We start from the raw sequence: 27,209 nt of genomic DNA on the forward strand, positions 1-27,209 counted from the left end.
TTTTTTTTTTTTTTTTAGTTCTTTTATTTATTTATGGAAAGTAAAGTCTTAAAAATATATGGCACTAGAGTGTCGAAACTCTACAGCTGCATCCTGTGGTGTCCTCCCGTCAGATGTAGAGCTGATGGGAGGCCAGGGTGTCCATGAACGGGCGCACCAGGTTGTCGGTGGAGAAGTAGAAGATGAGACCAAACGTGATGGAGATGGGGAGTGCTGGCAGCGCCTTCTTGAACACAGCGAGGAGCAGGAGGGTCAGACACAAGCCCTGCAAGAGATAGGGAATGGGCAAGGGTGTGACCCCTGGAATGGACATGGAACAGCTGGCAATGGCCTTGTCTAGGTGCTCGGACCCAGACCAGCAGGATGCCCCACCATTTCCTGAGAGTCTCACATCCGATAGATCACCCTGCTCTGAATGGGAGGACCAGAAAGCTGCCCCCTGAGGCCTGGGTGGGTGCTGTTCTCCCAGACCCTGCTGCCATGCGGGCTGGCTACCCAGGCACCAGCAGGGCTCCTCTGAAATAAACAGCGAGGCTGTCAGTGGCTGACATGGAGGGAACCCGAGTGCCATGTGACCTGTCGCTCGGAAGCAGGCGTGGGGCTGGTCTATCCTCCCCTGCCCTGAGGTGTTCTGGTGCCTGGAGGAGGGGAAAACACACAGCTTGGGAGTCAGAGACCTGGGGCCCAACCACAGCTCCTCCCTCACTTGCTGTGTGGCCACTGGCAAGGCCCTTCAGCCATTTCCTTTTTCACTGATCTCACTCATCACAGGAGCCTCACGAGTTATCATGGGGCAAAAGCAAAAGTGCCCACAGCCCTGGGCACCCGGGTGTGCGTGCCCAGGAAGCTCGCAGCCCTCAGCGCTGACCCTGCAGCTCTCAATGTGCTGCGAGTGGCTCGCTGCCCGACACCGCTCACAGACCTCGGCTGCACTCAGGATCTTGGTGGTAGCCTGCTCAGCCCACCTCATTGTCTTTGCCCCTCAGAAGGAAGACAGAATCTGAGAACTCCTCAGGGATCCTGTGACCCTGTGGAGATGCCGGGGCCCATCACTTGTGGGGGCAGCCAGGGAGCACCCCCCAGCCCACTCACAATGAGGATGGCAACAAAGCAGGCCAGTGTGGTGTTCCAGTCTCCGCTGCCCGTGGCTGCCGCCTTGCCCACCAGCACACTGTAGAAGATGAAGTCCCCCAGGCCGAGCTTCACCCCTCCTGTGTGGGGAAGAGAAAGTAGTGGTGTCTGTCTCGGAAGCCCCAGGGCAAACAGGAAAAGAGAGGGCTGAGAAGGACCACACCAGCCAAGAAAGCCAGGTGCCCTGCCCTGCCCTGCCCAGCCCAAGGGGACAAGAGGCCGGATGGGACAGTATGCCTACCCAGCAGCTCTCCAGGACTCAAGTATCAGCTGGGTGGGGACACCCATGAAGAGTGGCCACCAGAGGGACAGTGAGGGGACCCATGGCCTGGATGATTCTGGCCAGAGAAAAGCTAGTAGTCACACCAGTGCTGGGCATTTGACTGAGCAAAGAAACCAACAAATAAAATGTTTTGGGGCAGGTATTATAGTGTAGTGGGATAGGCCTCCACTTACGATGGTCCTTATTGGAGTGCCCTTGAGTCCTGGCTGCTCCACTTCCCACCCAGCTCCCTGCTAAGGTGCCTGGGAAAGCAGAAGTTGGCCCAAGGTGCAGTTCCTGGCTCCTGACTTTGGCCTGGCCCAGACCTGCCTGTTGTGCCCATTTGGAGGAATAAACCAGGAGACAGAAGATTGACTTTTCCCCAGCCCTGTGTCACTCTGCTTCTCAGGTAGATAGTCTTTTGTTGTTGTTGTTTTTTTTTGTTTGTTTTTTGACAGGCAGAGTTAGTGAGAGAGAGAGAGAGAGACAGAGAGAAAGGTCTTTCTTTTTCCATTGGTTCACCCCCCAAGTGGCTGCCATGGCCGGCGTGTTGTGGCCGGTGCGCTGTGCCGATTCAAAGCCAGGAGCCAGGTACTTCCTCCTTCCTTCCATGCAGGGCCCAAGGACCTTGGCCATCCTCCACTGCACTCCTGGGCCACAGCAGAGAGCTGGACTAGAAGAGGAGCAACCAGGACTAGAATCCAGGTGCTGCAGGCGGAGGATTAGCCTAGTGAGCCATGGCGCCGGCTGATAAATAGATCTTCTAATAAAAGGAAATGTTTATGCCAGGGCTGGTGGCCTGCTGGGCAACTCAGGAGAGTGGGAATTCCAGATCTTGTTGAGGGCATTTAGCCTCATGACTTTCAAGAACACAGATGGTACTGTGACAGAAGTCCTTTAGAGCCCTCTTCCCCTTAAAAACAGGATGACAGAACTGGTAATTACCTTATCCATACATAAACTAAATCTTCTAAAAATCATTTCAAGTCCATTTCCTTTTAGTACGTCGGCCCCTGACAGTTTTTAGGATAATTTTGTTCAACGCAAACCATGGTTATTTGGTAAACAAGGCTCAGGGAGGCCAGCAGCAAAGACGCTGCCTCCTCTGTCCTCCCATTCCAGGCCTCAGGCGGGTGCAGCCATTCCCCACCACACCTGTGCGCATCGGCACCGCCTCTTCTCAGATTCCAACTCTCCCTTACCTGGCTCCTTCCTCAGGGCTCAACAAACACGCTGGAGTCTCGCCCACCTTAAAACCACAGCATTCCCTGCCCTGGCCCCTCTCACTGCCTCCCTGCTCCGCTTGTTCTCTCCCCTTCCTCCACGTTTTCTTCCTAAAATTATTTATTTATTTGAGAGGGTGGGAGGGAGTGGCAGGGGGTGGGGAGAGCCAGACTCCTATCTGCTGATTCAATCACTAGATGCCCACAAAGGCTGGGGCAGGGCCAGCAGCTGGGAACTCAGTTCCGGTCTCACACGTGGATGGCGGGGCCATCAGCTGCTTCTTCCCGGGGTACAGGTTAGCGGGAAGTGTGATCGCACAGGAACCCAGGTGCTCCAGCATGGGATGTGAGCGCCCCAACTGGTAGCTGAACTGTTATGCTGCTAAACGCCTGCCCCCCCCCCCCTTTTTTTTTTTTGACAGGCAGAGTGGACAGTGAGAGACAGAGAGAAAGGTCTTCCTTTTTGCCATTGATTCACCCTCCAATGGCCGCCCCGGCCGGCGTGCTGCGGCTGGCGCACCGCGCTGATCAGATGGCAGGAGCCAGGTGCTTCTCCTGGTCTCCCATGGGGTGCAGGGCCCAAGCACTTGGGCCATCCTCCACTGCACTCCCTGGCCACAGCAGAGAGCTGGCCTGGAAGAGGGGCAACTGGGACAGAACCGGCGCCCCGACCGGGACTAGAACCTGGTGTGCCGGCGCCACAAGGCGGAGGATTAGCCTAGTGAGCTGCGGCGCCGGCCCCCTCTTCTTTTTCAAGAAGGCCCTCAAAAACTCTTGTGCTCACTTCCCACTTAGGAAACCTGGAGGCACCGAGTCCCATGTCCTGCAACCAAATCCCTGTCCAAGTGACCACGCAGTTTCCAGGGGACACCTGCAGCCCTCACACACACCTGCCTGTCTGGCACCCTTTGTCTCTGGCTACACTGCAGGGTCCTCTTTGGGTGCCCTACCCTTCCCTTTGTCTATAAATGATCCCGACCTCACATTCTGACCCTGCGCCCTCCCTGGCTGCTCTTTGGGGCCCATGGTTTTGACCCGAGGGATGTGCTGATCCCCCACTCAGCCGACTACTACTCTCCTCTCTCTCCACCCACCTTCTTGTATGTCCTCTCCCTCACCTGGACTACCGCAGCACCCACTACTGGTCGACGAAGGGGATGCAGCTTTGCTCACTGGATTTTCCTGTTTACAAACCCTTACTGGCACATCAGGAGCCATCCCATGAAGCCAGCACCCCTATGTCCAACACTGGCCCTCCCCATGCCCCACACCCGCTGCCTGGCCACACAGCCACAGAGCTTGCTGAGGGCTTGCTGTCGCTCATCTGAACATGGTTACTGGGAGGGAATCAAGATCCTTGGAATTTCCCAAGGAACAGGAGCGTCTGTTATTCATGAGCCCCTGAGTTTATGCTGAGATAACCCAGATGGGGCTGTTTACAAGACAAACTATACAAAGACAGGGTTAGAGCTAGGAGCCAGCGGCCCTCTTGGGACTGGAGATAAAGGCCCTTCTCAGGGCAAAGACTCAATCATTAAGCTTACACAACGGAATCCCAATAAAAGCACCAGACACTGAAGCTCAGAGGCCACTTCTCTGTGTCAGAGGGATGAGGTACCCTGGCCTGCCAGCGCCCATCCAGACTTTGCCACATGTTACCTCTTCACCAGGCTGGCCCCACGTGTATCTCTGGTAACAGAACTGTAACTGTACACACAGCGCTCACCTGAAGCCTGGGAGTCAGCCTAGTGAGTTACTGAGCCTGAGGGTGCCACAGGAACGCTCTAATTTGAGCCTACTTGGTCAGAATACAGCAGCTTGCAAACTTGAAGCGGCCAGAGCTTGTGGCTGGTGTGTGAAGGGAGGCCAGGGATGTGGACTGTGCTCTTCCACCAGGGGGGTCTCTGCTAACCCCCCAGAACCACAGCTGCCACTGGAACGGATGCCTTCCCCTAACCTGGCCTGGGTGCTGGGTGATGGCCTACCCATCCTTCCAGAACCACTGCAGGCCGACCTTCCGCCAAGCGCGACCCCGGCCACCCGTGTCACTGGAGAATTCTATACCTGGCTGCTCCCACGGCACTTCTCAGAGCAGAGACGGCGGCATTTACGTTATCTTATCTCCCTGCCCAGGTGCTCTCTGGCACACAGTGCATGGCACCTGCACACTTTAACCCCTTAGGGAAATAACCCTGTGTCAATGTGTCTCTGGGCCTGGTTCCCGGCCCCTTCCCATCTCCCCAGTCACACTGGTCTCTGAGCAGGGAAGCCACCACCCCACCTCTGCCCTCTGCCCCTGTCCAGTATCAGCCCCAGGCAGAGGGTGCCAGGCCCGTGCCTGCCCTCTGAGCCCCACAGTGCCTGTGGCTGCGTCCCCTCAGCCACACGGGGACCAGGTTCTAGAGGCCATGCCAGGGCACATGTGCAGGTGGAATTTTCCACAGCTGCAACCTCACTCCCCCCACCCCCCATCGTGTCTCCATCCACAAGCTCAAAACCCTACGATGGCTCCCCCTGCTCCTCAGGTCAACACCTGAGTCCTCACCTTGACCTACATGGGTCTGAGCCTTTACCAGCCTCCCGGCCTCTCCTGCCCTCTGGGTTCCACTTGACCCCCAGCTCCCCTGCTGTCCTCTTTGGAGTCTCTGCTTGTCCACAAAGCCCTCTGCCCTGCTCTCTTCTGGTGACCATGTGGTCAGCCTTGGGACCCAGTGTGCAAGTGCCCTCCTCGAACGGCTCAGCCCAATCACGGGCTGCATCTCCTGCTTTCCGGCACCCCGTGGGCTCCTTCCCAGCCCCCTTCCCCGCTCTCATGGTGTGCATGGTTAGCGTTGGTGCCTCATCTGTGCGAGCACACAGTTGATACTCAGTGCATGCCTGGTAAAAAAACATGCATGCTGGCCTGGCTGGCCAAGTCCCCAGGGCCTGGCGACAAGAATCCAGCTTTGCAGCTTTCTCCTTGGCTCTCAGGAAAATGCCTCTAGTGGGGAAAGGGGCCCTTCCGCCTGCCCTCCCCCACTGCAGGCCTCCAGGAGGGGCCACCCCAACCCACGCCACCCAGGGCCAGAGCAGGCCGTTGGCCACGGGCACCTTACGTTCTTCCTCTTCCTCCAGCTCCTCCCCGGGGTAGCCAGGCAGCGTGGGCTCCAAGACTTCAGGGTGTGAGGGCTCCCCAAAGCTGTCATAGGAGTCTTCTTCTGGGAGTCAGGGGCAGAGGACGGCCACCACCGTTTGAGGGGGGACAAGAGGGAGAGAGGTAGAAGTGTTGTCAGAGGGCTCCTTGGTCTCTGGGGAACAAGGTTTCAGGAGGGGTCCTCCCAGAGCCCCAGTGCCTGGCCTCAGGGCTCCCCATGCCCACCCCCAAATCATGCTCATCAGACATGGGCACTGGGCCGGTCCAACTGTGTGCCATGCCTATACTGCTGTGTCCAGGAGCGCTGGCTTTCAGATGACCCGGCCCTCTGCCTCCTGAACCTAGCCTCCCACAGACATCAGGCTGGGCAGGGGGTACAGGTGAGGGGTTTCCCCCCGGTGATGAGAGGCTGACAGTTCCCACTCACCCATCTCTGGCGCGTAGGGGAGCTGCAGGGCTCCCTGGGAAGAGGGGTCCAGCTTGGCCATGCCCACTGTCCACACCATGGCAGCTGCGGGAAGGAGACAAGGGTCCTGCTTCAGGCAGGCTCACTGTGGCTGCCTCCAGGATCTAGGGGCGAGGGGCTGATCTGTGTGCCCACAAAGCTGCACGTATCTGTTCATGTCCCACTGTGAGGAGACCACGAGAGGGGTCCAGACTCATGGCCAGAGTCGCTCCCCTTCCGGTGCCTTCTTGTGAATAGCTGTAATGACGTGGCGCTGAAAGTGAGAGCCACCAGGTGAGCTAGCTGTGCTGCTGTGGACGCATACAAGAAACACCTAGTGCAACTGCATCTGCCTAACCGTTTTTAAGTGCTGCTCTCAGCAGGGCCAACGGAGTCGCCGCCTTGTCCTGACACAGATCTCAGAACTCCCCCACGTTTCAAAACTGAAACTCTGCACCCATTAAACCACAGGGACTCTCTCGATCCCCCTCCCTGCCGTCCCTGGCAACCACCTTTCTTCTGTTTCTATGATTCTGACCCTTCTAGGAACCGCACAGAAACAGAACCATCTGGTGTCTGCCCTTTTGTGACTGGCTTACTTTACTTAGCAACAGTGTCCTCACGCATCATCCGAGCCGCAGCACCCATGAGAATTCCCTTCCTTCCTAAGGCTGAGTAACGTTCCGCTGTGTGGATAGCCTGCCCTTTGTTTTACCCACTCATCTGCCGCAGGCCACCGGCTTGCTTGCACCTCTTGGCTAGTGGGAATAACACTGCTGAGAATGTGGCTGGGCCATAAGCTGAGTCCTTCCTCCAGAAGATGGGCTGCTGAGTCGTGTGGTGCTAGCTAAGTGGTGCGCTCCCTCCCTGGCCTGGACACCTGCTGCTGACCCCACTACTGCCTCTGTCCAACTCTCCACCTGAACAGCAAACTCAAAAACACCCCAAGACACACTCACAACTATCCCCACGGCAGCCTGCCTAGCCGCCACCTCCTCCCCTCGGTAAACGGCAACTCAGACCCAAGACGCTGAAGTCACCCTTGACTCTCACAATCTACTCCCTCCCCACCAACAAGTCTAGCTTCCAAAATGTCTCCAGAATCCAACTACATCTCACTCTGCCCACTGCTGTCCCTGGGTTCAAACCCCAACCTTCCCACTATCTCCCTCCCCGCACTGCACACCTGTTGCTATTCCACCTTCAAACTCAGCTCCTGCATCCACTCCTGTCCCCTATTCAGTCTGTCTTCCACTCAGCAACTGATGTCATCCTGTTAAATTGTAAGGTCAAAGCAGAGCAAAAACTACTGGCTTCACAGCTCTCTCAGAACAAAGAGCTAGGACCCGTGTTGTGGCGTAGTGGGTTAAACTGCTGCCTGCGACGCCGGCATTCCATATAGGTGCTCCACTTCCCATCAGCTCTCTGTTAATAGTCTGAGGAAGCAGCAAAAGACAGTCCAAATGTTTGGGTCCCTGCCACCCACACAGGAGACCCAGAAAAAGCTCCTGGCTTTGGCTTGCCGTAGCCCTAGCCATTAGGCCATTTGGGGAGTGAACCAGTGGATGGAAGACTTCTTTCTCTCTGTTAACTCTCTTTCAAATAAAAAAGCCTTTAAACAAAAAAGAATAAAGAGCCAAAGACAGCACCATGGCCTGCAGAGCCTAACGCCATCTGGATCTTCCCCTTCTCTTTACTTTCTCTGACCACGCCCACCTCTGGGCCTTTGCACATGCTGGTGTTCCCTCTGCTTGGAATGCTGGCCTTCAGATTTCTACATGGTGTTCTCTCTTACCTGAATCAGGCTCCTGGTCAAATGTCACCTTCTAAGAGAGGGATTCCTGGACCACCTTATACAGAGTAGCTTCCCCTACAGCCCTGAAGCCCTTGTCCTGACCCAGCCTTGTTTTTCTGCAGAGCCTTGATGACCACCGCTTAATAATACGTAGCAGGCTATTTCATCACTGCTCATCTCCCCTCTAGGATGTAAGCTCCACCAGCACGGTCACTCTCCATAGGTAGGCTCAGTTTCTCCATACTTGCTCTGCTCAACCTGGGAAGCGGCCCAGCACACCCTGCAGATGCCAGAGCCCCAGAATCAAGGCTCTCTACTTAAATAAATCTCACCACCAACAGATGGGTGGCACCACAAACAGGACTGTAGGCTTCACAGGAACCAGGACATGTATGTGGTCCTTTTTCCTGCTGGATGCCCCAGGATGTGCCATGCTGTCTGCCACAAAGTGGGGACCTCATGAACATTGACCAAATGCACGTATAAATCCAAATCCCACACTGACCCCGAGGCCAGGGGCAGTCCTGTGTGCCTTCCCTTCGGAGATGATTAATGGCCATCAGCCAGGCTGCTGTCAAGGAGGCCCAGTGCAGAACAGGAGCTTCCTGTCAAAATCTACCCTGGAAGTCTCTCCAAAGTCTAAGGGGGCAGTTTCAGGGCACCAGCAGCTGTGGGCTCACAGGGACGCACAGCCTGCAGCCACTGCGGGGACCAGGAGGATGGATGGGATGAAGACACGGGGTCGCACCACACACATTCCCCAGGAGTCCCCTTCCTGCTCTAACCTTCTTCCTGTGGACTAACAGCAGTCAGCCTACCTTGGTGTCTGAATATGGAGCCCCTTCTGGGATTACCAAAGCCAACTCTTCCGCTTTGGGAAGGGAAAACTTCCCCAGACAACTCTGAAAGCCATGGCCAGGAGTAGCCCCACCCCACTGCAGGCCACCTACTAATCCCTCCGCTGCGTGCAGGCCTGGGGCCACTCACAGGAGTATATCAGGGCAGGAAATATGGGCTCATTCCTCTCCTGGGCCGTCTCCACCAGCATTCTCAGTGGCCCTTTGGGGCACAGCACAGCCACAAGATCTGGGAAGACACAGAGGTCCTTGTCATTTTTTTTTTTTTTTTAAAAAGACATTTATTCCCAAGCTGCCCCCAGAGACATCAGGAGCCCCAGAGTCAGGCTCCCAGCACATCTTCCCACAGTGCTAGCATCCTAAACCTACCCATTTCTAATCCCCATCTTTGCACCTGCTGGAGCCCGAGGAGGGCCCTTCAATAGTTAACTGCAACCAAGGAAGAACTTTGTGCTGGGACCCCGAGCACCTGCTTGGAAGTCCCATTTCTCTGAGCCCCAAAACCTTGTCCTCCAAACAGAAGTCACAACACCGGCCAGTGGTGACTGTGCTCCTACTCTCTGAGCCACAGCCACCATCTGGGGTATCTACAGACACAGTGCTCAATGACAGGGTCATGTCGAGAAATGAACCCCTTGTGGTGCCTCAAGAGGGTGACAACACACTTGCTTGCCGGGCATGTCGGTGACAACAGAAAATGAGCGGTCAGCGACCACTGGGTTTCAGGATGCTTTGAGTCTACAGAAGCCCCTACGTCTGACAGAGGCAAGTCCCCCAGAAAGGAGACCCTTCCAGCCCCCTCAGGTGGGCTTTTCAGCACCTCAGTTCTTGCAGCAGCAAGAACCTGGCCTGGGATGTGGCCTCCTGCCCTCCGCCAAGCCCGCCTACCGTACACAGAGATGGCGCCCAGGATGACCCAGGCAGACCATTCAGGGAGGTACTTGATGAACACCAAGGCCATGAGGGCGCTGATCATGATGAGGTAGGCCTGCTGCAGCGCCAGGGGCCCCTTCCAGTGGATGCACACCATGCCCACCGCCCCGAAGTTCCAGACGGTCAAGAAGAGAGTCGGGTAGTCCATGGCCACGTTGTAGGTCTTGAGCACCTCCCTGCAGAGCCAAGGTGGAGCCGCGGTCAGGAGGCTCGGGGGGATGATGTGCCTTGGCACGGTCTAACGCCTCTGTTCCTCAACCACAACGTCTTGACCGGGGCATTTTCCAGAATGTCCACCCCGACCCCGTCATTTCCACTGGCCCAATACCTAATCCCTGAAACACCTCTTGGAACAAGGCGAGGAGGAAACCAATGACTCATGCCAGGGATGATCCATACAAACGTGCCCTGGCACAACCTTGGAGACCCTCTGCATGTGGGAAAGGTCACTGGAGTAGGGTCATATCCCAAAGGACAATGCAACAGCCCATTTTTCCCTGTGAAGTTCCCAGGTCTAGCCTAAACACTGGAATGTAAATCGAGAGGGGCATCTATGCCCTCGGGATCCAAGAGAACTTCTGCTACGAAATTCTGTTTTACATCAGGAGAGACAGGCGGCTGGCCAACCCTGGGTGCCTACTGCCCTGGGTCAGGAGGGTGCGCAGGACAGGAGCCAGTGAGAGTGGGAGGGGGGAGTGCAGTGGTCACCTGACCCTGCCCAGGTCCTTTGGCCCACCGTGCTGCTCAGCAGCCAGCCCTTACCCGAGATAGATGTAGGTGAAGAGGAACAGTAGCATCAAGGAGGACATGATCAGCCAGCCGTGGATGAACTAGACAACAGGACCAGACAGGACAATCAGGAGGTGGACGCCTGCGCCTCAAAGTCCTTCCCAGGTGGGCCCCTCTGTGACCAGGTGGGAAGGTGTCAGGGTCCCGAAACGCAAGTTGTCTCAGGCCACCCTGTGAGTATATGCTGGAGCCCCCAGCCCGGGCTCTCGCCACCATTCTCCTGCACTTGAAAAGGGTACATGGGCATCTCCTCCTGGCCAAAGGCCGGCACCAGGCTCAGGAGAGAGCGCAGGCAAAGTCTCTGCCTGTGGTGTTGCATCCGAACATGAAGGAGTCAGCAGAGAGCCACACGGCAGCGAAGACTTCTGGCGGGGCGGGGGGGGGGGGCTGTGGAGAGGAGCGTGCTGACCGGGTGAAGAGAGGAAACAACCCAACGCTGTTTTGGAGAGAAAAGGCGCGGCAGGCCTCTTAGGGAGCTGTTTTTCTGTAGAGACAGCTCAGGAGGTCCCTCCCACCCAGGAATCTGTGAACAGGTTCTCAGGAAGACCTGCTCCCCCTCTCTCGGCTCCAGGGCAACAGTGAGGCTGTCCCTACAGCAGTCCCTTCGCCAGCGCTGTCCCGCCCTAGCAGCCTGACCCCAAGCTCGGCCCACCAGGACCCTCGCAGAGACCGGGTCTACAGGGAGTGGCCGTGCCACACACACAGCTGAAGGGGGACGAGGCCTCCTCTAGGCTCTCTTCATCCCACAGCCCACCTGCCCACTGGGCTGTCACCTCCTGCGTGAGGGCCGTGGCACCTCTAAGCACACCTCACTGAGCAGGTGGCTGAGCCTCCTCTGTGGTCTCAGACTGGCTGCCTGACACGCGCTGAGCACCCCGGGACGGGCCTCCCCATGCCCTGCCCTGTTTCCAGCTTGTTTTCATGTGTGCTGCCTCTCCTGTTCCGCACCCGCACCACCGGCTACCCTCCTCCACAGGTAGCTACAATTTAGCCACAAGCTCCAGTTCAGGGATATTTCTGACAGCTCCTCCCACTCCCTGGCCCCTGTCAGCCTGGGCTGGGCGGCTCCGCTCTCACCCCACCTTTCCTGTTTCACGCCTCCAGCCTGAGCGCTGGCGTATTTGCTCCCTGAACAGCAGCTGCCTGCACAGGAAGTGCTGTGCAGGACCTCTGTGCCAACAGTTTAAGTCAGATAATGCCTAGCTTTCCTTCCTTTCAGGTTTCAGGGTTACAAAGTCTGCCTTGCAAGAAAGGCCTTGACCAGTGTCTCCAGGCTTATGGCATCTCTGAGGACAGGCCCTGCCGGTGACTGGAGCCAGGTGGCACTCGGCTCCTCCACTACTCCCTGGGGTGGCTTGGCAGCTAGGGCTGGGTCCCCATCCAGTGCCTCCACCCAGAGATCTAAGCACAGCGTCTGTGCATCCCTGTCTTAAGGGAAAATGGAAAAATAAAAATAACCTGAAGGGGAAGTAAAGGCTTGTGAAGGGAGTCTGAAATAGAATTTCAGAAGGGGAAGCAAAGAAACTTCATGTCTGAATAGGAGAAGTGGTGCCTGGAATGTGGCCATGAGGAACTCAACAAGGGGAGATTACATCTGCGTTTAAAAGGCAACAGTATTAGTTAGTCCCCAACTCTTGGACCTGGCTGGGTTGGGGGAAGGATACCAAGTCAGTTACCTCTGTGGGAACACAAACCACCAGGAAGGATGCTGTGTGAAGGGCCCTCCGGGTGGGGGTGAGGGTGGAGGATGGGACGCTGTGTGCAGGGCCCTCAGGGTGGGTGCGGGGACCCTTGTGAAGGGCCCTCCGGGTGGTGTGGGGGGCGGGGAGTGCAGGGGCACGGGCGGATGGGAGGGAAAGCTTGGGCCTCACCTTGTAGCAGCGGTACTTGTAGAGCACCACCAGGAAGATGGTCATGACGACGATGACGCTGATCATGATGAGGGTGTTCAGCACGGAGTTCAGGAGGCGCTGGCCCACCGAAGGTGTGTCCTCAGTGAAGGGGGTGTAGATGCTGAGGGGGAGGCCGGGGCTGAGGCTCTTGGCCCCTGATGCCCCACCATGTGCATTCCCCAATCCCCGACCCCCCCTGTGGGGGTGCCTGGGACCCCTGGGCTGCTCCGGCCTGGCTCTTGTGCTGGCTGGGCCCTGGTGGTGCCCGTCAGAGGCAGTCCCTGTCTCCCAGCCTGCTTCCTGGCCCTGCCTGGATACCTGTGGCTCTCAGCTTGCTGATGGAGCCAAGATAGCAGTGGGCTGAGGGGTACCTGGATTAAGTACCCTCACTGCCACCCCCACCAGGGGCTTCTCTCTGCCCAGCTGGACTCAGCAGTTGCCCACACCACACCTCTCCAGCAGCCTAGGCAGCCGTGGACTCTACCCCTGCTTCCCCTCCCCACGCACAGGGGAGCCCAGCTGCTGCATCTGCGGCTCAGCAACTTCAAGAGCAGGAAGCTGTTCACTGATGGCTCACTCGTCCCCAGGCTAAGCCCTCCCAGCACTTCGCCCGGGCTGCTCCGAATCCCCGACTGGCCCCAGTGCTGCTCAGCTGCAGATGGCCTCCACGGTCAATCCAGTGGGCTGAGTGCTCAACCCACTCACGGCAGAGAAGTTAGGAATGGGCCCAGGCAGGTGGCAGCAGGCCAGGTTGTGAACCAGGGCAGCAACTCATCCCTGTTCCTCACTCCCGCTGCTAGGGAGTGGCGGGGGCAGTGGCCAACACAGTCTGCACATGTCCAAAGCCAGCCTCACACCCCTCCCTGGCCCCAACTCACAGCTGTCCATTCTTCTCCGTGTAGAAGCGCACGGACTTGATGGTGGCCACCACCACGACCATGCAGAGCGTGACCGGCACAAACAGCATGATCACGTGCTTGGCTCCATATTTGAGGGTCAGCTCCTCCTCCAGGCCCGGTGGCCGCCCGGGAGTCCCACTGCAGGCGTAGGGATCGGGGTCTTCCTCACAGTCCTCCTCACTGTCCTGGTTTCCCTGTGGGAAACCACTTCATGAGGGCCACGCGGTGCCCCTGTGGTGGCCAACGCGTATGGCACGTGGGTTCACAGAACTGGCACTGGGATGTCTCAGTGCTGCTTCCCGGGCCTGAGCAGCTCTCTGAGCCGTAGCTTAGGCGTAGGATATGAAAAGTCTCTGGAGACAACAGCGGGGAAGACTCAGGGCTGGATTAACCACCCCTAGAGAAGCAAGGGAAGCCAGCACGGGCCTCAGTGGCTAGTGACCCTGGAACCTGGAACCCATCGAAAGACGGTTCTCTTCCTGGGAAGAGGGACTCAGGACGCCACTCAAGTCCGTCTGCACAGCCATACTGCTCTGGGAAGACACAGGCCCGGTGGCAGAGAGAACACGGCAGCTCACACAGGGGACTCTGATGGTAAGACTGTGGGGATTTGCAGAAGCAGAAATTACATTTTGGCCCCACAAAATCAAGCAAATTTGCATCTCTGAACTGGGCGAGGTGGGGCGTGGAGGGGGGCCCTCAGTGGGTTCCCGAAAGGTAGGTCAGGGCACCTGTCTGAGGCTGGCTCTGAGGGACCTTCCAGACCTGTTTTGGAACTAGCAATTCAGTGTCATCAGCTGCTTTTGTTCATTAGGTTAAAAGCCCAAGAGTCAAATGAAACAAATGTTTAAAACAAAGTTGTTCAAGTGTCAGTTCTTTGCAGAGACAGTTCCCAGCAGAGAGGCAGGGGCTCTTCCCCCACAGGAACCTGAACATCTGAAACCTACACAAACACTGGGGGATACAAGGAGACAGCAGAGGGCTGAGCCAGGAGGCCTGAGCTGGTGGGTTTCTTGCCCAGCTCTGCTCTGATGAACACCACCAAGGCGGGTGGTGGAAATCAAGGCCAACTGCAAAATAAAGGCCACTGTAAGGCCTTCAATTACTATGAGAGACACAGCAGGAAGTGGGATGTGGGCAAATTCAGATGCTGTTGTGCCCTAATGTGGAGGGAGCTGGCACAGCTAAGTGCTTCTCCCAGGCAGGCCTCACCTCTGCCCTGGGGGCTGCAGACTAAGATTGCAGTGCAGCCCGCTAAGCCCAGCTCAAGGTCACAGGCAGACTTATCGCCTGGTTACTGGGTCGGCGGCCTTCAGCAGCCTTTCCTCCTGCCACCAGTGTTACCTGTCCTGCCATCCAGACACCTGAACTGGCATTTGTGTGACTGTGGAAACAGGGACCTGCACCCGGAAGGGACACCTAAGGGGCAGAGGTGGAGAGCACTGTCCAGCCCACTGCAAAGTCAGTCTTCAGACTGTGAACACGCGGGGTCTGTGAGACAGCTCAGCAGTTGTGAGATCCAATGCATGGACGGCCTACCCCCGTGGCCAGTTCTCACCTTGGCTTCCCCCTTCTTCCTGCTCTGGGAATGGCTGGCTTCCATCCGCGAGATACAGGACCCCGGGAGCCCTGTTTCAAGCCTTCTGACCGCCGAGGGGACCTACCCACTGGGTTGCACCCTCTCCATCCTCGGGGCCCCGCCTGCCCTCCTGGCAGGAGTGTGGTGTGGGGCTCTCGGCTGACATCAGGGATGTCCGCTCATCGCACACTTCTTCCTCGCTGTCAGAGGCCATGAACGTGAGCATGACCCTCCCTCGGGCAGCACCTGGAAGAGACAGCAGAGGAGCCTCATTGTATCTTCCCATGAATGAAGGCAGCAGAGGACCCAGCGGGTGCCTTGAGGCAGCTTGAAGACCTGGACACAGGTTCTGCCCCACAACTGACTTGCAAAGCTGGAGTCCCCAAGGACTGCCCCAAGGCTATACTGGCCTTGTCTGGGAACACCCCCAAGAGACTAGTGCCAAAGGGGGCAAAACACCCATCCGGAGAAGTTGGGGCCACTCCTGTCAGAGCGCTCGTTCATTCATTCAATCAGCAAACACCCGCAGAGCACCTGCTGTGTGACACAGATCATGGTGGGCTCTGGGGATATGCAGAGGACTAAGAAACACCTTTGTCCTAACAACTCAAAACAAAATCCATCCAAGTAGCAGGTGATGTAATCTCGGGTAGGTACAGAAACACCAAGAAGGGACCAAAGCTCAGAGCCCATGAATGTTTTCTGGAGGCACTAACACTGGGTGGAGCCAGGCTGTTCCGGGTGGCTGGGCAGAGGGCTGAGAGATGGGCCAGGACTGAGCCGGCTGTGGCCAAGGTCCATCACCTCCGAGGACAAACACAACCGGGCTGCACAGATCTGTGTTTACAAACATCAGTCTGACTGCTGAGCACAAGGTGAAGGTGATCCCCGCTCCCTCCCCCAGACTACTGTTGGGGGGGGCGGTGGCAGCCGGAAGTGAGGGCTAACTTAAGGTGGGAACTGATGTGGGGGACAAAAGAGCAAAGGCACAGGAGCAAGTGTGCGGGGTGGGAAAGCGTCCCTGATGGCGGGCCCCGAGGGGGCCACAGAGGAAGGGAACCTGCCCCTGTCCCAGACAGCTGCGTGGCCCGAACGAGCCCTCCACGCAGCGGCTGCAGCACCGTGACGAACCCGGTGCAGCCTCAAACCCACATTCCAAGATGCTTTGGGGACTGCAAAGAGCTTCAGACAACCCGTGGTGGATCTCACTGTCCCCACCCCATCCTGGAGGGGTCCGGGGCTGACGGGCAACCTCCCAGAGATCCTCACAGCTGCGCTGCACGGCGCTGGGAGCAGTCTCAGGCCTGCTCTCTGCTGCAAGCATCTCTGAGGAAGTCTGCGCCCCAAAGGAAGCAGACAGCGACCCCAGCAAGGAGGCCCAGCGCCTGCGGCTGCCTCTGCTTTCTGGAAGACAGAGACCACCGGAGGCTCCCCCAGGGAGAGTCGCTGTAGCCTCTGTCCACCTCCCTGACCCACGCCTAGGGCAAGAGGCTGCCCATCGATCTCACAGGAGTTCCAAATCAGTCAGCTCCCCAGCCTCAGGACCCTTGTGTCTGGGACCCACAGGACAAGAACAGGAGCAACGGGGCAGAAGGCAAAGGCCCAGCCATGCCGGGAGGGAGGCCGTGAGCACCTGCTCCACGGGAGTTCAGAGGCCGTTGACTGGGCCTGGGTGTCTCGGGTCTCAGGGAGCAGGAGGGGCATGCAATGGGCCTTGGAGGTGGGGAATTCTGCAGGCAGAGATCAAGGTGAGTCACTCTGCAGACGTAACCACTTAGATTTATGCCACCGGGCCCTAACAAGGCCTGCCCTGACAATCCAGCACTGCGATGTGGCTGAAGTGGGGGACCTGGCGGGCTGAGCGGGAGACATGGCTGCAGGGGCAGGTGGACCACCCCTGGGAGGGGTCTGGGCAGCTGGCTGAGGAACAGGCCTTTAACTCAGCAGAGGGCAGCCAGAAAGGGTCTCTGATCAGGAGAAGGATGTGAGGAAAATGAGGTTTAAAGGGAGTATGCCAACTGGGGGCATCCCCAGGTGGGTGGGGCTGACCTGCTGGGCACCCAGGCTTGGCCCAGGGCCACAAGAGGGCAGTTCTGATCCTTGGTGGCCAGCCCTGGGAACAGACAGTCCACCCAACAAGGCCCAGTTCCAGGAGACACAGCTCCACAGCCCCCATGCTGCAGACCGGGGAAGTTCTTAGCTTTAGTTCCTTCATCCACAGAAAGAGAAACAAACCTTAAGGCCCTCCTTCATGAGGCCTGGCATCACAGACAATTGCTAAATAAACACCAGGAGTTCCCCTTCCTACCCAGTCCACAAGGCTGAATCTCTCACTCCAGGAAGAGGTACCCAGAGCAAGCAGCTGGCTGACAGTACTCCATCTTGAGCAGTGTCTCAGATGGACTGTGAAACCACAGGGGGCTCTTTTCATACTTTGTTTTCTATTGTGTCAGCTTTGCTTCATTCCAGGGGAGCGGTGGTTAAGTTCCCAGCTCCCCTCCTTCAGTTCTGCCCACGCCTCTGGGGGCTGCCTACAACTTGTTCTCCCAGGACTGCAAGTACAACTTTTGGATTACAGTGGTTCTTCTTCCCATACCCGCCCTCTGACCCCCAAACCATCCCACCTCCTACTCCCTCTCCCATCTCATTCTTCATTAAGATTCATTTTTAATTATCTTAATATACAGAAGGCCAACTCTATACTAAGTAAAGATTGCAACAGTTTGCACCCACACAAAGTATAAAGCACTGGTTGAAGACTAGGTTGACCGTAATTCTCATAGCACAACACATTAAGGACAGCGGTTCTACATGGGGAGCAAGTGCACAGTCACTCCCACTGTTGATTTAACAATTGACACTCTTATTTATGATGTCAGTGATGTCCCTGCTTTGTAATCTCAGGTGCAAGGCTAGGCCCTGACCCAGGAAGGTGGGTGCCCCATCACCCACCCGTTCACATCCCCACTGCTCTGCACTGCCTAACTTCTGAATCTGGGAGTGAAGGAATGAACAGAACTTCTCTTGCACACTGTATGTCTGCCAGAGAGCAACCAAAGGCAAGTGGAGAGCAAGATTGTTCTACCGTGAAAGTCCCTAAAGAATGCCCACTGCAGAGGAGGGAGTGGACAAAGTGGCTCTAATACCACTGGGACAAACCAGACTGACTTTACTGGAAGCAGTGGAAATCAGAAGTCTCAAAACAGGGGCCAGCACTGTGGTGCAGCAGGTAAAGCTGCTGCCTGCAGTGCTGGCATCCCATATGGGTGCCAGTTCAAGTCCCAGCCACTCCACTTCAGATCCAGCTCTCTGCTGTGGCCTGGGAAAGCAGTAGAAGATGGGCCAAGTGCTTGGGCCCCTGCACCCACGTGGGAGACCTGGAGGAAGCTCCTGGCTCCTGGCTTCAGATCAGCTCAGCTCTGACCGTTGTGGCCATCTGGGGAGTGAACCAGTGGATGGAAGATTCTCTCTCTCTTTGCCTCTCCTGTGTAGCTCTTTCAAATAAATAAAAATAAATAAATCTTTAAAAAAAAGCCTTAGAAACATTTGTCCCTTTGGATCTTAAATGCTACTTCTCAGTATTTGCCTAAGAAAACACTAAAAGATCTCTGTCTCTCTAACTCTGCCTGTCAAAAAACAAACAAAAAACAAAAAAAACTAAAATATTAAAATATGAGTTGCAGTTTTTACAATTATAAAACCAAAGACATGAACATGATCAAAAAGTGTGACTCCCACACTGACACTGCAGTCCCCTCAAATCCATGGTCCTGCTTTTTGGGGTGGTAGTACCTACCCCTGGTCAACTGTGGGTAAATACCCAGCTCTTGAAATAATTTGTTTTCAATAGCTTTCATTATAGCTTATTGTTATTGTCATAACTTCTATTTCATTATTATTATCTTTAATCATTGTGTGTGGTTGATAAATTAAACTATCACAATAAGTATGTTTGTACAGAAAAAACAGTACAGGGGCTAGTGTTGTGGCATAGTGGGTAAGGCCACTGCCTGCAATGCCAGCATCCCACCTGGGTGCCTGTTCATGCCTGGCTGCTCTACTTTCAATCCAACTCCTTGCTATTGTCCTGGGAAAAGCAGTGGAAGACGGCCCAAGTGCTCGGACCCCTGCCACCCATGCGGGAGACCCAGAGGAAGCTCCTGGCTCTGGCCTGGCTCCGTGCTGGCCATCATGGACACTCAAGGAGTGAGCCAGCAGATGGAAGTTCTCCCTCTGTCTCTCCCGCTCTCTAACTCTGACTTTTAAATAAATAAATCTTTAAAAAAAAAAAAAGGATATATAGGGTTTGGCACCATCTATAGGCTCAGGCCTATAGACTGCATGCCAGATAAGGGAGACACCAGGGCATCTCCATCTGTGAGAGATAAAAAGTCTGCTTCCAAAGTTAATCTAGAATATATAACACACATAATCACCTGAATTTCTTACAAAGTGTATGTATATGAAGGACTGGCAAGACCTGATCCAACACATTCAAGGTGGTTCTCTTTTCATGGTAAGATTGTGGGTGAATGTTACTTTCATAACATTTTCCTGCATTCCTCAAAGTTTCGATAATAAAGGTGGACTGTGTGAGGCTGGCGCTTTGCCACAGTGGGTAAAAGCCACTGCCTACAGTGCCGGCATCCCATATGGGCACCGATTTAGAGTCCCAGCTGCTCCACTTCCAATCCAGCTCTCTGCTATGGCCTGGGATAGCAGAAGATGGCCCAAGTGCTTGGGCCCCTGCACCCATGTGGGAGACCCGGAAGAAGCACCTGGCTCCTGGCTTTGGATCCACGTAGCTCTGCCACTGCGGCCATCTGGGGAGTGGGCCAGCGGATGGATGACCTCTCTCTCTGCCTCTGCCTCTCTCTAACTCTGCCTTCAAATAAGTAAGTGAATCTTTTTAAAAAAGATGGATTGTGTCTCATCTTTAAAGCTACCAAGTTTTAAAAGGGAAATACTGAGCATTAACATTAGGATTAATTCGTACCCCTGCCCTTCCTGAATCCACTCACTGGGCTGGGAGACCGATGGGATCCAGTGACACTGCTGCCACATTTCTCTCCAGCATCTGAATCCCCCGGTTCTGGAAAGCAAACAAGGCAGCTTCCCTCTGAAATTCCTACGAGCCTGTTTTGCAAGGCACCTGAATCAGTACGGAGGCCTGCTAGTGCTGAAATCCTCAGAGGGACAAATCGCCACCCAAATGCGTGCAGATAAACAACCTTGCTGTTGTTTGTCCACGTCCCAGTGCCAGTGACGCAGAGAATTCCAGCGGGAGGCTGACTCCTGGGCAGGTGGGGGAAGGGAGTGCTGGGCAACGCTCCTGCCACGGATGCCAAATAACACCCAAGATTAACGACACTGCAACCAGCTCTCCCCCTCTGATGGCACAGCAGGGAAACGTGGAAAGGCTGGCGGAGCGTGCTGAGGCTGTCCAGCGTACAGAAGCCCTTCCCAGGACAGAGTGTTACAGCTGGAAGCTGCCTTGCATCAGGAAGCAAAATCCAACATGCAGGGAAGCCAGCACTCTTCCCCATTCTTCAGTCGAACGGGACGGAAATGCTGAATTAGCCAAACCACGGGAGTCTCACCCAGAGACTTGCCCCAGCCATGCTTGTGTCCAGCAGTTTCTGCAATGATTTGGGAAACCCGGTGACCCAATTCGCTTGACCTGCTTTTCGTGAAAGAGAAATGAAAACGGACCCAGGCAGGAAACAGGTTTCAGGGCTAAAGCAAATCCTAGCGTCTCATAGAAAAAGACAGTTCCAAAACAAATTGGCAATTACTGTCCTCCACATAAACACTTGGGAACGCGTGGAAAGGCCTGGCTCCCAGACACCTGGTCTCTGAGCAACGCTCCTGGTTTCAAAGGTGGCAGTGCAGGTTTTCAGTAGGCATTTCTCCAGGGTCACAGGGCTCCTGCACAGTGCTCTCCTGGTTCTGGGGACTCCCAGGTGTCCCCCATACAAACAAAGGGTTTGCTAAGGTCAGATGATACTGGACATGCCCATGGCTTCCCTGCCCACCTTTCTGCCCCAGCCCTGGACGCCTCACCATGTTCTTTGGTAACCACTCCCAACTGCCTCAGCCCATATCCCAACACACACCACTTTCTGTGAAGTTCTTCCCTACACTGGGCAGTGAATCCCAGAGGCCCTGTGGTACCACCCAGCCAGACCACGGGCCCCACAGACCCTCTGCTGGGCCCCTGAGCCTTGGCCCTGGCCCTGGCCCTAGATCTCCTGCACTGGGCCTTGCCTACTTACAAATGCCCGGGGCCCAGGCAGACTTCTCTCACTTCTTAAAGCAGCCTGGGGAAAAAGGGGCAAAGGGAGTCCACTAACACACCCCACCCACAAGTAGGTCCCAGACTTTTTTGTCTTAAATGAGAAGCAGGAAGCCAGCAGTCAAAGGCAGACACTTTCGAGACTGGCAGGGTTCAAATCAGCCAGCTATGGGATCAGAGCCTCACGGGTGTATTCCCTGGCTGCACAGCCTCGGACAACCTAATCTGACTGGGTCCATTTGCTCCTCCGTGAAAAGCTGAATCAACACAGTGCACAAGATCACCATAAAAACGAGATAACAGGTGCACTGTTGGGCACGTAGTAAGTGTTCAATAAATAGTAGTTATAACGGCGAGGGAACACAGAGGGGACAGTGAGGGGGGGTATGCGGAGCCTCCTGAGGTCCCTTCCTGCCAAGTCACAGACCTGCTAAACCACCAGGCACCAGCTGGCTTCAAAGGTCAGGCCACAGGCAGAGAGATCTTGTGTTCATTCAGCCCCAGGGCACATGTGAACACTCAACAAACGAAGGGGACTTCCACAGGATGGTGTCAGAGCTGGCAAGGACCTCAAGGCCATCAAGTCAGCACTCGACTTTGCAGTGAAGTAAACAGATGCCCAAAGGGGCAACAGCCGTCCATCACGGCCCCATGACCCAGAGCCAACAAATCCAGGATCTCCAAACAGCCTTCAGGGAGCTCGTGCCAAGTCCTGTCCACCCAGCGCTTGGGACGTCACAGACACAGTGGCCAGAGTCACACAGGCAGCCCACAGTGCACAGCACATGGATTCTTGGGAACACAGCCACTCTTCCAAGGCACGTGCCTTTGTCACGGGCAGGCCAGTGTCCAGTCATGTCCCCACCCTGCCCTCCTTCCGCTGTGGGGGGCATGCAGCTCCCTGGGGGAGGAGAGGGCCCTGCTTCCCTGAGCTAACCCACAAGGAAGGCTGCGCAGTGGGAAGGGGAGATAAGGAAAGCCTTTTCCAATGCTCCGGACTCCAACTTGGTTTCCCAAGCATGCTCGACGACGACATTAACAGGAAAATCCGATACAAGACCTTTAGCCACAGTTTCCTTTCTCTACTATTTTAATAGATAAATATTTGTATGTCCATAGAGCAGAGCGCTGGGAAGAAACGCATGTTAAGAGTGGTGATCTCTGAGATGAGGGCTACTGGATGACCTTTTAAAGAAAATTGCCACATTTTCTAGAGTAGACGGATACTACTTTTAGTTTTTAAAAGGTCAGGAGTGGGGCCACTGGCATTGTAGTAAAGGTGCCACCTGTGACACCAGCAGCCCACAGAGGTGCCAATTTGCATCCAAGCAGCTCCACTTCCGATCCAGCTCCTTGCTGAAGGCCTGGGAAAGGCAGTGGAAGAGGGCCCAAGTGTGTGGGTTCCTGTCATCCACATGGGAGACCCTGATGAAGCGCCTGGCTTTGGCCTGGCTTAGCCCTGGCCATCGCGACCATCTGGGGAGTGAACCAGTGGATGCAAGAGACCTCTCTGTCTTTCCCTCTAACTCAGACATTCATATAAATAAATAGATCTTAAGAAAAAAAAAAACCACAAAAACCAAAAAACCACAAAATAAAAGGAGGTTTCCGGTGTAGGTACAAACAGAAAATTGAGTTCCCTTTAAATTTCTTTCCCCCGCTCTAGAATTGTAGTAAAGAAGAGCAGGCAGCACCTTCTCCCAGTCAATGAAGTGGCTACCAAAGAAATGATCTCCCTCACTGATGTCTGGCCTCCCTTCAGGACTCGCGTGAAATTCTTCTCCCCAGACATTCAGGTGAGAGACAGAGCATCTCTGAGCCCGGATGCTAACACTCACTACACAAGGCTCACAGCCCAGGAGGAGCAGAGAGCCTGTCGCTGGGCCCCTAAAACCCTCCCCGCACTGCGAAGGCCTGGGGGGAGGTGGACACACTTGCAGAAACACATGCTGCCTTGTGAGTCCCCCAAAACCAAAGCAACATCTGAAAGACAGCCAAAGACGTTTTTACTAGAAACAAGCAGATGACCTGCACATTCTGCACACTGTGGTTTTTTTTTTTTTAAACAAAAAATACACTTTGTTCTGGTTTGAGAGAAACTTCCTAATGGAGACTCCACAGACATTTCTTGGCAAGCAGCATAGCACCCGAGCAAGGCGAACGTACCGGAAGCCTTTTTTTGTACAAAAACTAAAAAAATTAGAAGAAAAAAAGAGAAAGAGAAAAGAAAGACAAAGTACAAATCCTAGTGGTCACCACTGAAGCCACACAAAGAGACCAGCTGCCTAACCCCTGGAACCTCAGCTTCCCCTAGAAGGGGAGTAACTACCACATTACTTAAGTTTTTTTTTTTTTGACAGGCAGAGTTAGACAGTGAGAGAGACAGAGAGAAAGGTCTTCCATCCGTTGGTTCACCCCCCAAATGCCACTATGGCCGGCACTGCGCCAATCTGAAGCCAGGAGCCAGGTGCTTCCTCCTGGTCTCCCATGCGGGTGCAGGGCCCAAGGACCTGGGCCATCCTCCACTGCCCTCCCGGGCCACAGCAGAGAGCTGGACTGGAAGAGGAGCAGCCGGGACAGAATCCGGTGCCCTAACCGGGACTAGAACCCGGAGTACCAGTGCCGCAGGCGGAGGATTAGCCTAATTACTTAAGTTCTTAACACAACTGTGCTAACCACTGTACAGAACAGATTTTGACTTATAGGATCCACTCATAAAACAAGATACATTATGTCATTCCTAAGGTCAGTTGCCGAGAGAGGTCAAGGCAGGGGAGAGCCCACACCAGGTGTGCAGCAGGGAACATGTCGGGCTCTAGACTTGGCACATCAACACCAATGCACACAGTTTCTCCCCCAAACACAAACCCACATCCGGCTCACTGAGCAGCACCATTCCCACGAGCCACTCCCAGGACCTCAGGCTTGTCTGCCTCAGGGGAACCAGAGGATCCCGTGCTGGACCCCTGCCCCTTCACCCGCCGGGCCCAGGGAACACAGCTGCCGACACGGCTCCTCCAGCTCCTGTGGGAGCTGGCGCTCACACACCTGCTGCAGCTCATCCAGAGCCTTTAATTACTTGCCTGCGGCCTTGGCTCAGCGCCTCGGAGGCTCAGGTGTCTACAGAACAGACTCGGGCCACCTCATGGGCATGCACGCTAGAAGCCGGGGTCTGCGTGCATCACGACTCCGGACAGTCCAGTCTGTGCACTGGGAGGTCAGCGGATCTGGATGGGGATGCCCAGGCTCCTGGTCTGTAAGTGGGGACGCAGCTCCTTCACCGATCAACAGTTCATACCCGCGAGAAGGAACACTTAGCAAGCCAACAGATGGGGACACGTTCTCTAACCAGCCAAGGTCTGCGCGCCAGGACACTAAGCCTGGTTTCGCTGGTCCTACCTGGGCGACCTTGAGGGCAGTCACTCTAACTCTGCAGACCCAGCCTCTTCATCAGTAAAATTCGGGGGTGGGGGCCGGCTTCGGTTTCAGGTCTTTTTGGCTCCAAAAGCTGGATTCCAGGCGCCTCCCCACAGCTTCAAATGCCTGATAAAACAGCCGGCTCCAGCTGGTGACCAAAGCCGGCTCCCCCCGCCCCCCCCCGCCCCTCTGCGCAGATGGTGCCCAGGGCTGCTGGCCGAGCAGACTGGGCGCAAGTGAGGTCCCAGCCCCCAAGCCTCCGAGACCCACGTGCGCGGTTCCTTTAAATGCTCCGGAGCGAGAGAGGGCACGGCCCGTTAGAGGCCCCGGCCTGGGGATGCGCCCAGGGCCCGCTCCTGGCCCCACTTCCGGGCGCGCTGCCTTCCTGCCCCCGCGCCCGCTCCAGAGGCCCGGAGCGCGGCGCGCGCAGCGGCTCGGCCCCACGACCGCCGCCGCCCGAAGCCCTGGAGCCGAGGGCGAGACCCGGCTCGCGGGTCGCGGTTCCACCCCTGACCCGAGCAGCGCCCGCTCGCTCACCTGCCTCGGCGACGAGCCGCAGCCTAGTGGCGCCGCTGCCGGACACGGAGCCGGCACCCTCGCAGGCCCCGCCCCGGCGCGGCCCGGCCCGGCCCCGCCCCGCGGCTGACGTCGTCTTCCCTCCACTGCTGGCGCCGCCCCGAGCCGCCGGCGCGGCGGGGCCTGGGCGGTGCTTGCTCTGGCTGCGTGCACTGGGCCGGCCCCACTGGGCAAGGACCTTCTGCATTGGCTCCCTGAACTCTCCGAGTTTTAGGTTCCTGTCACTTCCTCGTCACGGCTTTAACTCACCTTGAGGGAGCACTCATGGTCTGATGGCAGCTGCACCCACGTTTCCTGGAGCTGTGGGTGAAATTGAACCGGAATGATGTTGCTACCTGACCTTGGGGACTGCGATTTCGGGATTGGAGGACCGTTGAGGGGGTCAGGGGGAGATGCGTTGAGAGTGTCAATAATTGGGCGTTGTCTGAGTAGCTTTACTTAAAAATAAAAAAAACAGGTGCTGTTCAGTAAACGTTAAGCATTTTAAGGTGTATAATTAAACGGCAATGTTGTCCGTGGTGGCCTCTTAGTTCCAGAACATTTCCATCATCTCTACCCCTCCTCTCCCACTCCCATCTCCCCAAAATGAAAGCGTAAAGAAGTTTCTTCCCAACGCTCTCCTCCCAGCCAGCCCCCAGCAACCATCAATCTGCTTCTGTCCCAGTAGGTTTAGCTAGTTTTGATATTTCGTACAAATGAAATCCAACAATGGATGATCGTTAGGTCTGGCTTAACTTAGCATGGTGGCAGGGTTCACCGTCTTTATAGCCTGTATCAGCTCTTCATTCTTTTGTTTATGACTGAATGATATTCCGTTATAGCTGTAGCTATCCAGTGGTTTGTTTACACAATGATACACATTAAGATCATTTATATATTGGATACAATCATTTATCCAATGATGGGCATTTGGGCTGCTCCTACCTTTTGGCGATTGCGAGGAATGCTGCTATAAGCACGTGTGTGCATCTATTTGAGGATTGACGTTGTCATTTTTGGGGGGTTGAACTTCTAGATCACGTGGTAACTCAGTGTTTAACTTTTTGAGGAACCACCAAATGATTTCCACAGTGACCGAATCACTTTACATTCCTGCCAGCAATGTGTGAGTGTTCCAAAGTTTCTCTACATACACGCCAACACTTGTTATTTTCCATTTTACAGTTCTTATAGGCACCTTAGTGGGTATGAAGGGGTTCCTCATTCTGGTAGGGGTTTGCATTTCCCTAGTAATCAATGATGCTGGAGTATCGCTACATGTGCTTGTTGACCACTTGAATATATTCCTCAGAGAAATATAGATTCAAGTCTCTTCCCATTTTTAAGTGGTTTTTTTTTTTTTTTTTGCTTTTGTCTTTCTGGCTTAGAAGAGCTCTTTATATATTTTGGATACTAGACTCATCAGATGTGCACATTACAAATACATTCTACAGGTTGTCTTTTTCTGATGTCCTTCGATGAAAATAAGAATTTAATTTGGTGAAGTCCAGTTTATCTATTTTTTTCTTTTGCTGCTTGTACATTGGGTGTTCTTTATAAGATTACACTACTGAGACTGGCACTGTGGTGCTGTGGGTTAAGTTGCCATCTGCAGTGCCGCCATGCTATATGGGTGCTAGTTCAAGTCCTGGCTGCTCCTCTTCCGATCCAGTTTCCTGCTAGTTTGCCTAGGAAAAGCAGTGGAATATAGCACAAGTCCTTAGACCCCTGCACCCATGTGGGAGACCTGAAGGAAGGTTCTGACTCCTGTCTTTGGACTGGCCTAACTCCGGCCGTTGCAGATGGAAGATCTATCTCCTCTCTCTCTCTTCCTCCCCCCCGCCCCTCTAGCTCTGCCTTTCAAATAAATAAATATATCTTGAAAAATTGATTCCACTGTTGAATCCAAGGTCTGAAGATTTACACCAATGTTTTCTTCTACGACTTTTATAGCTTTAGTGTTTTTATTTGGGTTGTTGGTCCATTTGAAGTTAATGCTTGTAT

General features: G+C 55.1%; 1 protein-coding gene across 15 annotated transcripts; it reads right to left on the reverse strand.

Moving 5' to 3' along the window:
* PSEN2 (presenilin 2) lies at positions 1–25,288 on the reverse strand. Of its 15 annotated transcripts, none has more exons than XR_011381561.1 (13): positions 25,188–25,285; positions 24,633–24,776; positions 24,317–24,487; positions 15,024–15,184; positions 13,339–13,553; positions 12,440–12,581; positions 10,542–10,609; positions 9,735–9,955; positions 8,977–9,075; positions 6,177–6,260; positions 5,707–5,810; positions 1,093–1,211; positions 1–265 (listed from the first exon to the last, which is right to left on the reverse strand). XR_011381561.1 is itself a non-coding variant. In XM_070055644.1 (13 exons), exons 4-13 carry the CDS (start codon positions 15,162–15,164, stop codon positions 110–112), a joined length of 1,344 nt encoding a protein of 447 aa, XP_069911745.1. In that variant the 5' UTR covers positions 15,165–15,184; positions 24,317–24,487; positions 24,633–24,776; positions 25,188–25,285; the 3' UTR covers positions 1–109. The 15 variants fall into 15 exon arrangements, 10 of the variants coding, with proteins under 10 accessions (XP_069911745.1, XP_008266367.1, XP_051677479.1 ...); XM_070055644.1 differs by having other exon boundaries at positions 5,712–5,810; XM_008268145.4 differs by having other exon boundaries at positions 5,712–5,813.
* Positions 25,289–27,209: the final 1,921 nt, after the last annotated feature.

This window comes from Oryctolagus cuniculus, chromosome 13, assembly GCF_964237555.1.
Source record: "Oryctolagus cuniculus chromosome 13, mOryCun1.1, whole genome shotgun sequence".
NCBI lineage: Eukaryota > Metazoa > Chordata > Mammalia > Lagomorpha > Leporidae > Oryctolagus > Oryctolagus cuniculus.